Source organism: Zerene cesonia, chromosome 13 (assembly GCF_012273895.1).
Source record: "Zerene cesonia ecotype Mississippi chromosome 13, Zerene_cesonia_1.1, whole genome shotgun sequence".
Taxonomy (NCBI): Eukaryota; Metazoa; Arthropoda; class Insecta; order Lepidoptera; family Pieridae; genus Zerene; species Zerene cesonia.
Window position 1 is genome coordinate 6049047 of NC_052114.1, and position 12313 is coordinate 6061359.

Genomic DNA, 12313 nt, shown 5'->3' on the forward strand with positions numbered 1-12313 from the left:
ATATATGGGTGGTTTTAATGTCAATTTATAGAAATGGGTTATAACTTATGTTATTTTAATTATCAATATAAAGTTTATTTTACACGTTAATATTGAATATGAGAGATTATAACAAATCATTGACAAACGAAAAAAATCAATTAAAATTCTGAATACAATTGGTGGCAATTATATAACTTACTCCTGTAGCATATCCCAAATTGCAAGAGCTGTCAATAAAAGGATCTCATTTCCATCAAGTAGAATCAAATCCCATATCCTAAGCAGGGACTCTCTAGGTAGCCACGTAGCATACAGCGTCAGGAACCATTGCATGGTGAAAACGTCTGGCAGAGGCGGCTCTACGCCACCACCTGCGATAATGATAATGGTTTTAATAATCTTGTACATTTACGACTCAAAGTATGTCAATTCAAAACTGATTAGCAAATTGGCTATTATGTTAGCTTTGGTAGAAAAGAAGGTATCAAATTTACCAGAAAACGAAATATATTGATAATGAGTCCGATATTTTATTTACATTTTTTTGTTTTTGTTGCAAGATTTTAGTTTTTTTGTCTACGCTATATTTTCAAACAAAATATTACCAATACATTATTTTCACATAAAGAATAAATGTTTCTGAGTCTGACCGTCGGATATTTTTTGCAAGTAGTCCATGTGATGTGCCAGCCGCGGTATTCGCAGCCGAAGCAGATCACGAAACGCCGCCATATCCGCAGATAGACCACGCAAGTCATCTGCGAAATATCCCTCTGGTAATACAGCCTCCACCAAGTATATCATGACCTGTAATATAAATTATAAACCTTTAAGAATGCTGTTTAACGACAAGTTAATTCTATTTACGACATTAAACGTATGTACCAGTTACAAGATGAAAATAAAAAGAGATGATTTGAGGTGATTGAAAACTTTATAATATTTGTCGTGCACTATATAGAAAATAAATCGGATTACGTGACTTACAATTTTACATAAATACTTCTAACCTACCTCCTACTCTATACTTTAACTTCACACAGTGGGTTGCCTGGAAGATATTACTCTTCAGTGATAGGCCGCCCTCTAAGCCGGTCTACCTAACTGTTTTTTCTTTATTTTAAGAATCTATTTGTATACAAGCACAATACATTGTTATAAATAAAATATAATGCGAAATATCAAAATAAACAAATGGTAAATGATTAAATCAAAATATATACACATACTTTTAGAGAATCCGACTCGGACTTTTCCATTACTTCCAAAATTATGGCAGCCATCATATTGAACCCTTGACAATAACCGACTTCTTTGTTCCATCTGAAATAAAGCATTCTTATCGTGTTAAATATAACATATAATAAGCTTTTTTCAAGTTATGTGCCATTCAGAAAATTTATTTACAGGACATATTTACATGTGTGCTCATGGCGTAGGATGTTTTTAATACAATGTTGGCTGAATTTTAGTCCTTTTTTTTAATATAACCACGAGATAAATAAAAGTGAACTATCTGGTAATTGATCGAAGTTAATAAAAAAATAAGTACCGTGCATATGCAAGTAAAACACGACGCAGCATGGCTTGATTTTCGCGTCCCTCTGTACCACAGAACAGGGAGCAGCCCGTACGATGAAGATCCTAAAACATATATATAAATTTTTACATATATGTATTATTAAATGTGAATTACTTTACTCAAAGACCGATGTTGATGCCTTGCATGAAATCGTCACCATCTTACAAAGGAAACTTTTTAAGGTATGAATTATTTTATAGCTCTATAGACATATTTACCTTAAGTATTTGAGCACTTAATTCGGCGTCATCAGGTTGGGCTGTGCCTTTGAAACAAGCGCGTTCCGCAACAGGCCAGTCGATGTTCCTTGAACTTAGATGGCGTTCTGCTAACGTTAGCCATAACTAGAAGAGTAATTCATAAAAAAAAAAATACATTTTACTCATCATTCAGGTAAAATTAAAGGTTTGTATGTTTCAACGTTGTGTTTCTGGTTCTGGTATAAATCGCAAAAATTCTCCGTTTAGATGCGTTAATGTAGTTATAACGTAACTTACAAGTGTCTGTTAAAAAAGTGTTTTCGTTTTCATTTTCAAACCAAGCGAATCCAGATAGTATTTTTAAACTTATTTGTTGTATACCTTTTACTTTAACTATTATTTATTCTATAGGTTTTTGTATTTCAATCGTTAAATAATTAACGATTGGAAATGATAAACTTTGAGATATTCTAATTATAGTAATCACTTCAACTCGGGTAGTGACAATGCGCGACAAACAAACTTTGGTTGTAGGCAGAGCTTTCAACAGAAATATAGAGTAAATACTTAGTTCACATAAGTACTTTCTTTGTATTATAATTATACTTCCTTCATAAATCCAATTATATTATATTAATACCGAACCAAAGAACCTTTATCATAAAGCAAAATAATTGACATCCACATTTGATTTATTTCACTTATAAGATGTAAAATACTGCTATTTATGCATGGATAATCCACAAAGCAATAAATTAGCATAACTATTTGTTTTTATATAATACGTTATGTGTCACTTGTTTATATAAGTCTTAATTAATAATGCCATAGACTTATTAAATACATGGGGAATCACATCTATGGGGAATATTTATAATTTCATATACTCTTCTGCGAAAATGTTGCGGCACTCCAGCTGGAAGACGAGCCACCAGCCGCATCGCATGCAGCCATTCTGCGAAGCCTCCCTCTCCTGGGCCTTCGTTCCCTGGCGTCACGCCGAACCGGGCATTTGTGTCGCCAGCTAAAATGTTAATTCAGTATGTTTTGCAATAAGGCTACAATTAAATAAACCATTGTTACGTGAATATATCACTCCGCTTGCAAAAAAACTAACTGACGCTGAATATTGTCGATTTTTTTTATTATAACATCTCTCTCAATTCACTAATTAAATTTGCTTATATAGGCAATGATACAATCGTTTCATTGTAAGTGTTATGCAGAAAAAAATAAAATATAAAATAAAATACTGGTACCTGGCGTGGTCCTCGATGAACCCGCCAAATTCCGGAGAGAGTTTATAATAGCACTCATCTGTTTTGCACAACGCGCACATTTGACAATAAATGCATAGCTTACAAGTGCACCGAACCAAGTAATTGATCTGCTAGCCTTGTTCGATCCATTATCACTGCGGTTTCATAAACTGCTCGTCGATTAGTTTGCTGATAAGATGGACATTTTAGCTCTGGAGCATTTACGCAATTCACAATTCACAAAATAAAAGTCGACGAATATTAAAGACGACATGTCTATGAAGCATCTAAACCGACGTCAACCAGCTGATGTGATGTTTACGAGGCTGGTCGCGGAATGGATAGGCGGCGCTGCGCACCCTGTACCACTGAATCACTATGGCTTTTTATTTAAATCAATGTTGGAGTAGCAGTAAATGCAGGGAAATGCCGAACTCGGAACTAGAAAGTTGGTAGTGTTTTTTACACATGCGCAAAGGGCTTCAAGCCTGAGCCTGTGTGCGTTGCATATCGATTTCACACCGCTGTATCTGAATTTTAGACATAACACCAAGGGAGATTCGCAGTCTGTACAAAGCTCGACGTCGGCGTGTTATTTTAAGCATTGAATGAAACTTTGCGTTAAACTTTTCTCATTTGTAAAACTCAAATGAAATTTTATTTATAGGATTTGCCAACTTTAACATCATAACTTTTTACGTCAAAGTAATTCTTTTCAAAATAATAGATAAGTTATTATTAATTAGTATTATTTAGCATATTTGGTGTAAAAAATTGATTTTCTGCTTTTTTATAGGAGGATGACAAAATTTAGCTGTTGTTATGATATCAATTTAAATAAAATATGAAATGCGTATTTCGTCCTAATGCATCTTTTTATAAATATCACATATGAACGCTATTATAGAATACATACTTATATGCCGCAAGAGTATTGTGAATGCTGTACAAAGCTTCTTTTGCTGCCGTTTCAGACGATCTCGTGCTCTCAAGTACTTTGCAAGCCGTGCGCCTGCCGATTGTAAATTGTTCCCCCATTCTTCAATTTGATAGTGTAGTTCATTAAGTTCTGAAAATATTATAGTTTCATTAGTAACAACCAAAATGTATAAGAATCAAATAGAATAGCATTAAAATGCCTCATCTTCTTATTTCATACCTAAAAATATATTACTAATTTTTAAAAATAATGCTATTTATAAGTATCAACACTTAAACAATATACTTGTACAATATGTGAAGAATTTTATTACGCAATGATTCCAAATAACTTCGCTCTATTGCATCCGTCTGTTCTCCATAATTTGATTGACACGACGAAAAAGATGGGGCTGTAGTCGATCTGCAATAAATTGTGCTCATATTTATGACTTGCTATAAAATGTTATGAGCATACATAGATGAATATTTAAAACATTCAAGAACCTAATATATGGTGATAGATAGCTCAAGTAGACGACATTTTTCGTTAAAATTTACATTAAGATGATGATAATAAGTTTCTACTAGTTTAAAATTTATAAATATTTAAAATATCAACGTCTTTTAGTTCATTATCGTTTTTAAAACATTCGAATTTCCATAAATCTAACCTAATTCTTAACTTACCCGTGGCTACATGTAACATCACTATTGCGGCACCAGTCGCGTCGATCTGCATAAATGTCGTCTAATAGTTCTTCTACTAGACTCTTTACATCTTTGTTCTAGAATAAAGTCATAAAAAATATTAGACATTATTTGAAGAATTTACTCAAAAATATCGCTATCTAAGAATCATAAACATAATCAATAAGTAATTTAAAAAGTTTGAAGAAAACATTACCTGTTGTTTGTTTTTAATAACTGGTGGCGAAGGAATTTTGTAGGGCTTTTTCGGTAGCCTTACATTCGGTATTTTGATATCTTTCTTTTTCTGCTTCTTTTCCCGTGGCGTAAACAAAGTAGAAAAATCTAATTCATAACTCACAACTTTAAGATTTATTGGTTCGTTTATTGTTATTGTTTTCATGTTGCTAGATTTGACACTTTACTTTTATAAATGAGAATAACTGCAAATCTGACTAAGGTATTAAACTATATTGACAACAAGGAGGATAAACGTATATAATGTGTAACATTTAAGTGCAAATGAAATAAGCTGGAAGGATGGTAGAGCGCGATAGACACCCACTCATATATTGTCTGTTCCTCCTGATACTGCTGATAACGGCTAATATATTCACTGGATTGCATGCTCAATGAGTATAAGGTCATCTAACACTAAACGTATGAAAAGTGTGTGTACTTAAATATTGTCAACATATTTGCCCTGGAGTTTTTGATCTTTTTGTAAGGTTGGAAATAAATGAATTTTCGTTTATTTGCATAAAATCATGATAATGTATTGGTACTTCGTACAATTATTTAACAAAAAACGTACGAATATTAACAATGTGTACAAGTAACGAACACCAAAGTTTTAAACTAATATTATGCTCTTTTAATTGCAACAATCTCTTTTAATTGTAAAATGAATATTGATATCCTTCCCATACAATAATACATATTTCTTAGACCTTGTTTTGAATAATTATATACAATAGTATTGTATATAAATGCATCCTTGCTAATACCGGTAATTTTATGGCACTATTAGATTTTTTGGGGACGACATTTCAAGTAACAATCACTTTTTTGTAAGTTTTTCTTATTGATAAAAAATATCAGTGTATGAGCACCTTTTGGGAATAGTTTTTTAAACAGAACAAGTCAGATCGATAACGTTACTGAACTTAATTATGCAAATAAGTTAACAACAAGCAATAAAAAAACTACCCAGCATTTTTTCAGTTACAATTTTTTTTTAATATTCACGAACTCCTTTCGTATAAACGATAATTCGTCCATGGCGAATACATAATACCATAATATTGTTGCCATGGTTACATGTACACAAGACAGTTTGATACCAGCTGCAATCAATTTAGGCGAAAACCAAGCAACTTTCTTTCCTTTGTCTTTTATTTAGTACTTTTACAGGAGTTTTACTTCACCCGTTTAAAAAAGCATGAGTGAAGGTGGTAACAATCAACAAGAGAAGCAAGCAGGATTCTGTTCTGCTACTTGCATTGATAGACCGAGCTTGCAAGAAGAGATCAAGAAGCCTGTGAAAACATCCGATATCTTCGTAACGTGTAATCTGCCAAAAAGATTCGAGCATCCACGTAAGGAAATCCATGATACTGAAAATATTTAAAATATATATACCTATCTCTCTGTCTTATTTGTATGATATTATTCTATCCTAGTTGAAACCGAACTTTTTTTTTGAGATTTTGGAATTGTGTGCTAATGTACACAATGTAATATATAATTTTCATTAGGTTCTTAGAGTAGAGTTCAAAAGTATACGAAATAGCATACAACTGTATATAATTATTTATATCACTGAGAAATAGTCCAGATTTTGTTCTATCCTCACAGTAAGTTCCAAAAGGTTAACTATTTTTATATTTACGCAAAGTCATGTCCTTGGAAATTGATAAGGCCAATATATAATAGATGATACGAGTCATTGAACTTCCATTTTCATCTATGCGGGCTTGTAATTCCTATCTCATGGTGGGGATCAAAATTTAATAGTCATGTTAGTAGACTTATTCATGTTTTTTTATCAGATCAAGTCTCCAGTATATAACCAGGAATATATATTAAACTTTCCTTAAAATTTTGAACTTTTTACCCTCCTTTGCACCTGACATGGTTCATAATTGCGGTCTGAAAAAATATTCAAATTATTAATGACTTTCCTTTAACTTTTTGTTTCCCATTTGTTATGGAGCACCTCTCTAGAATTATTTATCTTATATCCGAAATCTCTTAGATGAAAGCAGTATTACAACGATGGTTCTTATAATGTTTTGAAGTATTTACTGGGTTTTGGTTTTGTTTTCGGTAAATCATCAAGACGAAAGTATTATGACTTTATCAATACAGTATTTAAATATGTATGGTCATGTAATACTTCATCATCATCAGCCCATATATGTTCACACTGCTGGGCCACAGGCCTCCTATGAGGGTTCAGGCCATAATCCACCACGCTGGCCAAGTGCGGGTTGGCAGATGTCACATGTCGTCGAACTTTTTGACTCTTGAACATGTCGGTTTCCTCACGATGTTTTCCTTCACCGTTTTAAGCAGTGGTGATGTTATTCACATGCGCAGATAAATTGAAAAATCAACTTATTTCCTGCACGCTCGCCCGGTCTCGAACCCGATTTATCGATTTTGAAGTCCGAGGTTCTCACCACTGAGCCACCACTGCTTTTACTTACTACTAATACTTATTTCAATTATAATAATATTGAGTATAAATAGTATGTAATTTCGTTTTAGATTGGTTTAACGGATATGGTTGTCAAGTGAGTAAGCAGCACCCCTTTTATAGGACATCGGCTAGTGAATATGGTTGGTTCCCTCCAGGTAAATAGACATTTAATTAAAGACAATAAGTTGCAGAAAACATGTATTGAAGACATTTATGATAAATTTACATAAAATGAAAGATACCGTACGGTACGGCTCTAGCAGTTTTATCATATGTCGTGTTTATGTTTATTGATGACTACTAGTTTATTTTTCTATTCGAAGTGTAAGTTTACAGAAATGCTTTTGATTACCTCCATTTTATTTAAATTAAAAAAAAGTTTTTTACAAATTTCGGTAGCGAGAGACTTCAACAGTTAACAAGGTAGGTTAACTCAATAATATGATCAAGTTTAAATAGTTTAAAATTATTTTTAAATTTACTAAGTTTGGTTTTGCGAATTGAGACATGATTGCAAGGATCTGCTTACTACCAATGTGAATATAATTTTTGGATTGACAAAACTTGGAGGTAATGAAGTTGTAACGTAAATATATTATTTCTTTTTTATGAAAACATTTTAAATTGTGCTTTTTAGGGCTCCATTCGGTACCGACAACATACTTGCCCAAGAACCAGCATTTCTCCAATCACCTGGCTGGAGCGGGGATGTACAGGAACTACTCACTCAACACCTCGATGGATCCACAATCGACTAAATAAGATTTATACAATCTTCATGCACCAGAATATTCATTTAAGTTTAATTTTGTTTTTAAGCGATTTTTGTTCTAATGTATAAGCGATAGAGTATGTTGTGTTATGAACCATAACGAAACGAGATTTGTTTGAGAAATAAAATTATCATAAAATTACATTTTTTTTTATTTGAAACAAAACCCTAATATGAGAAATTGTATGCCTAACCAAATTCAAATTAAAATGTATTGAAAATAAAAAAAAATGTTTTAATACATTGAATTAATAAAAAATGTTATCCACCGTTTTTTATAGATTCCCATTTTAATATTATGTAATAAAAAAATATCATGTGTATAAGTAAATCAGAAATTAGAAATCCGTACTCTATACGTTGTAAGAGCTTATGTCCCTACTTGCTTATTAGAGAGTTGGAACTTATATTATTATACTAATCTTATATCTTTCTTTAAACGAACAATTCTTGTATATATATATATATATATATATATATATATATATATAATTGGAATCTCGGAATCGGCTCCAACGATTTTCATGTAAATTCGGGGTTTCGGGGACGATAAATCGATCTAGCTAGGAAGCTTTTTTAGAAAAAGTCATATTCGTGTTTTATCGACTATACATATGCACTTGCGTAATTGATTAATTGATAAACTGTAAAAAATTAAGTATTTGTTTCTAATATAATATCAAACTAATTGCACTCACGATTTTTTCCTTTAAATAACCAGTTCATATTTTTTATTATTCTGTCGGTAAGATCGAAAAATATTATTCATATATCATCATTTTATTAGTATGTAATTCGTGCTTAAATATAATTTCCAAAAAAACACAATTTATAAAAAAAACAACAAAAACAAAAAATACCGAGCAATGCTCGGTCATCCAGGTACTATTTATTTAATGCCAAATACGCGCAAAATTTGGATGTTTTGCTCAATTTGACCAATACCTATATCATGACCATGGGCTTTGTTATTACATTACTAAAGCAGCGTAGAATGCAAAACAGTCAGAGTTATGAAATGAATTTTAACCCGAGAAGTTTTCCCCTTAATTATTTTCCAGATAGAAAGCAATTAGTTTACGTTGCAGATTTCTAAATAGTTACATCATAACGTTCTTTTTAATTAATTACGTTTTTAATTTTTTAACAATAATCATTCCTTATGCATACCAATTTAGAATCGTTTAGTTAAGCACAAAACACAATTCATTAGTTTTCGGAACTGAGAGAGATAGTTCTTACTGACAATAATATGCTCAGTAATATCTAGGCCCAGTTACAATGCGATTGAAAATTGTTCTGCGTACTGTTTATGATGTAATACACATGTTATTTCTAGTATTTTATTTCTAGGTTACCATTCAGTAAGCTCAGTGTTTTTCCCCGCCGGCCAAACGTTCACCAATCGACTCGCTGCAGCCGGCATGTATAGAAATTACAGTCTGAACACTGGAATGGATCCAGCTGGTTATCGTTAACTATTACTTTATTTTAGATCTAATATTTACATGTGTATTTTTAGTACTCGTTAATTTAGATGTGTTTGCCTTATTTTAGATATTCATGAATGTTCATTATTAACTTTTCGTATTGATCAACTTTCAAATACAATTATTTTTGGTTTTCATTATTTTATTTCTAAGTTATTAATTAAACTACCAATAAAACACAAACATTTACTCACTTACCAAAAGAGGTATTCGATATATATTTAATATAATATAGATTAACATGCATTCAAATTCCATTAAATTACAATAAGACATGGATGTCATAATATATGAGAATAACAAGTAAGGTAATATTATTGCTTTCATCACTTAAAGGGATTAACTTATTTACTGAAAAGAACATTCATCAAATATAAACTAATTATTGACATCTACACTACCTACACAAGGAAATTGATTAATTTCATTTAACACATGACATGGAAATGAGAATAATTTATAAACAGTTATAATTACGACAGACCATGTCTCTTTAATATTATCGAATGATTACATCAAGATAAAATCGCGAGGTTAGCAGGTGCTTGCGTCGCGTTTCGGAGGCCTCGCGCTCCTTCGGAGGATATATTGTATATTGTTCAACCGATTTTATCGTGATTAACCAATCGAGCATTTTCATACGAGTGGATACACAATGTATAACTTGTTTAGCAACAACAACAACAGCATTATATTTAGTGTTTATATTATCTTAACATTTAATAATTGGAAATTTGTTCTTAAATAAAATTTAACCACTTTAGTCATTGAGAACGCAAAATACATCAGTTCGTAGGTCCGGCATTGTGGCGATCTAGTAACACGTTTATAGACCCTTATATACGTAATTATTAGAGCTAATGTTTTCGTGTCAAAATCTAGCTACGAGTGCATAATAATATCGTTCATCTACGAATATCGTATTTCAATTATTTAACACAATGCCAAGGCCCCAATAGTAAAAGACATGCTTCTATTGACTTCAATACCATAAACTTAACACCGCTTTTTTCAATACCGAACTTCTTTCCCCTATTAATATACTTAATCTTGTCCTAAACACACAGTTATATAGTTAATTTTCGTTGTAATTGAACGATAACATATGGAATGTTATTGATGACATTGGCTCAAATAAAACTTCAAGTGGTTGCCATTTTCATTGCGTATAAATTCAGCTACTTACATGTTATAACTTTCTACTATATTTGCTAAAGAGTATTTATTACTTTAAAATTTAAAAACAGTTAAACAGTAGACAATGCGACGCACAACAATCTATCATTAATAACAACACAATGATTATTCTCATTTTATGATATGACTATGCGCAATAAAACGAATTTAGTAATTAAAGTTTCTGTATGAAGCAAAAGATAGGAGTAATTAATTATGTTTAACTAATAGAAATGTAACTTCTTCTAATTATAAATTAATGACGGCAGCGTTACGGCCACAGACAATCTACTATAAGAAGGAAGGAAGCGAAGGATATGATCATAATAACAAACGCTTTCTTAAAGATTTACTTCTTAATCTACAAGATATAATAAGTAAGATACATTATATATAATAAAATGTGGAATATATGTTTGCATTTAACAATATTGTCTCAAATAGCATTGCTTACATACCAGTTACTTATTTCATCATCTTCTCCGAATATAGTGTGAGATTAATCCTTTTTTTTCACATATTATTTTTCTTTCAAATTATATAAACATACATCAATCACAAAACTAATAAGTTACACAAATAATACTTTAAGAATATTCACTTCTTTTCCATCATTTAGGTGTCAGGAAAAACATATTCATATTGTAAAAGACGATAAGCACTATTTATTATTGTAAATGAGTCTCTACGAGATGAAAGAAGGTTATTAATAACGTAGCGACATATATGATTTTTATAATAACTTTATAATTAAGAATATAACATTTGTAGCGTGACGACACAAGATTAATTTGTTTCCATCACAATATAGCTTAGATGATTCGTAAAGTCACTCTTGGTAACTCATTGTAAAAAATCTACATTCACAATCAACACTTAAACTAAGCTTTCTGAGTTTTGTATTGCTATTATTTTAAGGTAGTATAAAGGATCCTATTTCTTTAGGTATTCAGTGCAACTTTCACAAGGTTTAAGATTCACTTACTGGGTTTTGGGAGGTTATCAAAGGAACGCGTGTTAAATACATAAAAACATTTCAAATCTACTGGAAATTATAACCATACCTGTAGTTAATTTAACACAGAGAATGATTGGCAATCTTGCCCACAAATTTTAAATATTCTAAACCTCCAAATAATTATACTAAAAAAAGATCGAAGGAAATCAATTTGTGTTTTAAAGCAGGCGACGAATACCAAAATATTGCACATTATACAAATAATCCTGACAACAGTAAAAAAAAACCAAACGTAACGAAAAATGTCTACAATTCGAAACGTAAATTGGGTTTACATATCGCCAAAAATGCCGGCGAAAGTTTTCCTTAGGTTCTTCATGGTGTCCTCCGCGTCTTCAGTGAGCGCGGCGCTGAGCGAGCCCTGCCGGGAGAAGCGGCTGCCCGCGTTGGTAGTCGTGCTCGCCGTGCCCGCGCTCGTTGTTGCCGGCGCCGCGGACGTTGACGATACCGTGGATGATTGCGATGCTGGAAATAACATTTTTATGTGACACACAGCTTTTCTTAAGGTTTTCTCATAAGATC

The 12313-nt window shown here is 31.8% G+C and overlaps 3 protein-coding genes across 4 annotated transcripts in view; 1 reads left to right on the top strand and 2 right to left on the bottom strand.

Annotated features, from left to right (window-relative positions):
- Positions 1–177: 177 nt before the first annotated feature.
- On the bottom strand, positions 178–5208 carry LOC119831300 (TBC1 domain family member 30-like). The gene is made up of 10 exons (XM_038354601.1): positions 4849–5208; positions 4632–4729; positions 4277–4365; positions 3940–4092; positions 2652–2788; positions 1783–1908; positions 1535–1626; positions 1212–1305; positions 633–789; positions 178–353 (listed from the first exon to the last, which is right to left on the bottom strand). Exons 1-10 carry the CDS (start codon positions 5032–5034, stop codon positions 178–180), a joined length of 1308 nt encoding a protein of 435 aa, XP_038210529.1. The 5' UTR covers positions 5035–5208.
- Positions 5209–5863: 655 nt separating this feature from the next.
- Positions 5864–9729, top strand: LOC119831083 (UPF0691 protein C9orf116 homolog). Of its 2 annotated transcripts, none has more exons than XM_038354330.1 (3): positions 5864–6229; positions 7404–7490; positions 9461–9729. In XM_038354330.1, exons 1-3 carry the CDS (start codon positions 6073–6075, stop codon positions 9583–9585), a joined length of 369 nt encoding a protein of 122 aa, XP_038210258.1. In that variant the 5' UTR covers positions 5864–6072; the 3' UTR covers positions 9586–9729. The 2 variants fall into 2 exon arrangements, with proteins under 2 accessions (XP_038210258.1, XP_038210257.1); XM_038354329.1 differs by lacking the exon at positions 9461–9729 and adding an exon at positions 7973–8249.
- A 75-nt stretch (positions 9730–9804) lies between these two features.
- Positions 9805–12313, bottom strand: part of LOC119831302 (synapsin) — a gene marked incomplete at its 5' end in the record, with an annotated part of 52729 nt that continues 50220 nt past the window's right edge. Inside the window, one exon of the mRNA XM_038354602.1 lies at positions 9805–12256. Within this exon, the coding sequence (XP_038210530.1) occupies positions 12063–12256 (194 nt within the window). The remainder of the gene's footprint in view (positions 12257–12313) is intronic.

What these genes read in the sequence shown, in the direction of transcription:
- LOC119831300 (XM_038354601.1), bottom strand. Translation starts at nt 5,034, where the DNA reads ATGAAAACAATAACAATAAACGAACCAATAAATCTTAAAGTTGTGAGT. An exon ending in GATGTTACATGTAGCCACGG is followed by an intron (nt 4,366 to 4,631) that starts GTAAGTTAAGAA and finishes AATTTATTGCAG; the next exon opens with ATCGACTACAGCCCCATCTT. An exon ending in AAGTTATTTGGAATCATTGC is followed by an intron (nt 4,093 to 4,276) that starts GTAATAAAATTC and finishes TAATATTTTCAG; the next exon opens with AACTTAATGAACTACACTAT.
- LOC119831083 (XM_038354330.1), top strand. Translation starts at nt 6,073, where the DNA reads ATGAGTGAAGGTGGTAACAATCAACAAGAGAAGCAAGCAGGATTCTGT. An exon ending in AAAAAGATTCGAGCATCCAC is followed by an intron (nt 6,230 to 7,403) that starts GTAAGGAAATCC and finishes ATTTCGTTTTAG; the next exon opens with ATTGGTTTAACGGATATGGT. An exon ending in ATATGGTTGGTTCCCTCCAG is followed by an intron (nt 7,491 to 9,460) that starts GTAAATAGACAT and finishes TTTTATTTCTAG; the next exon opens with GTTACCATTCAGTAAGCTCA.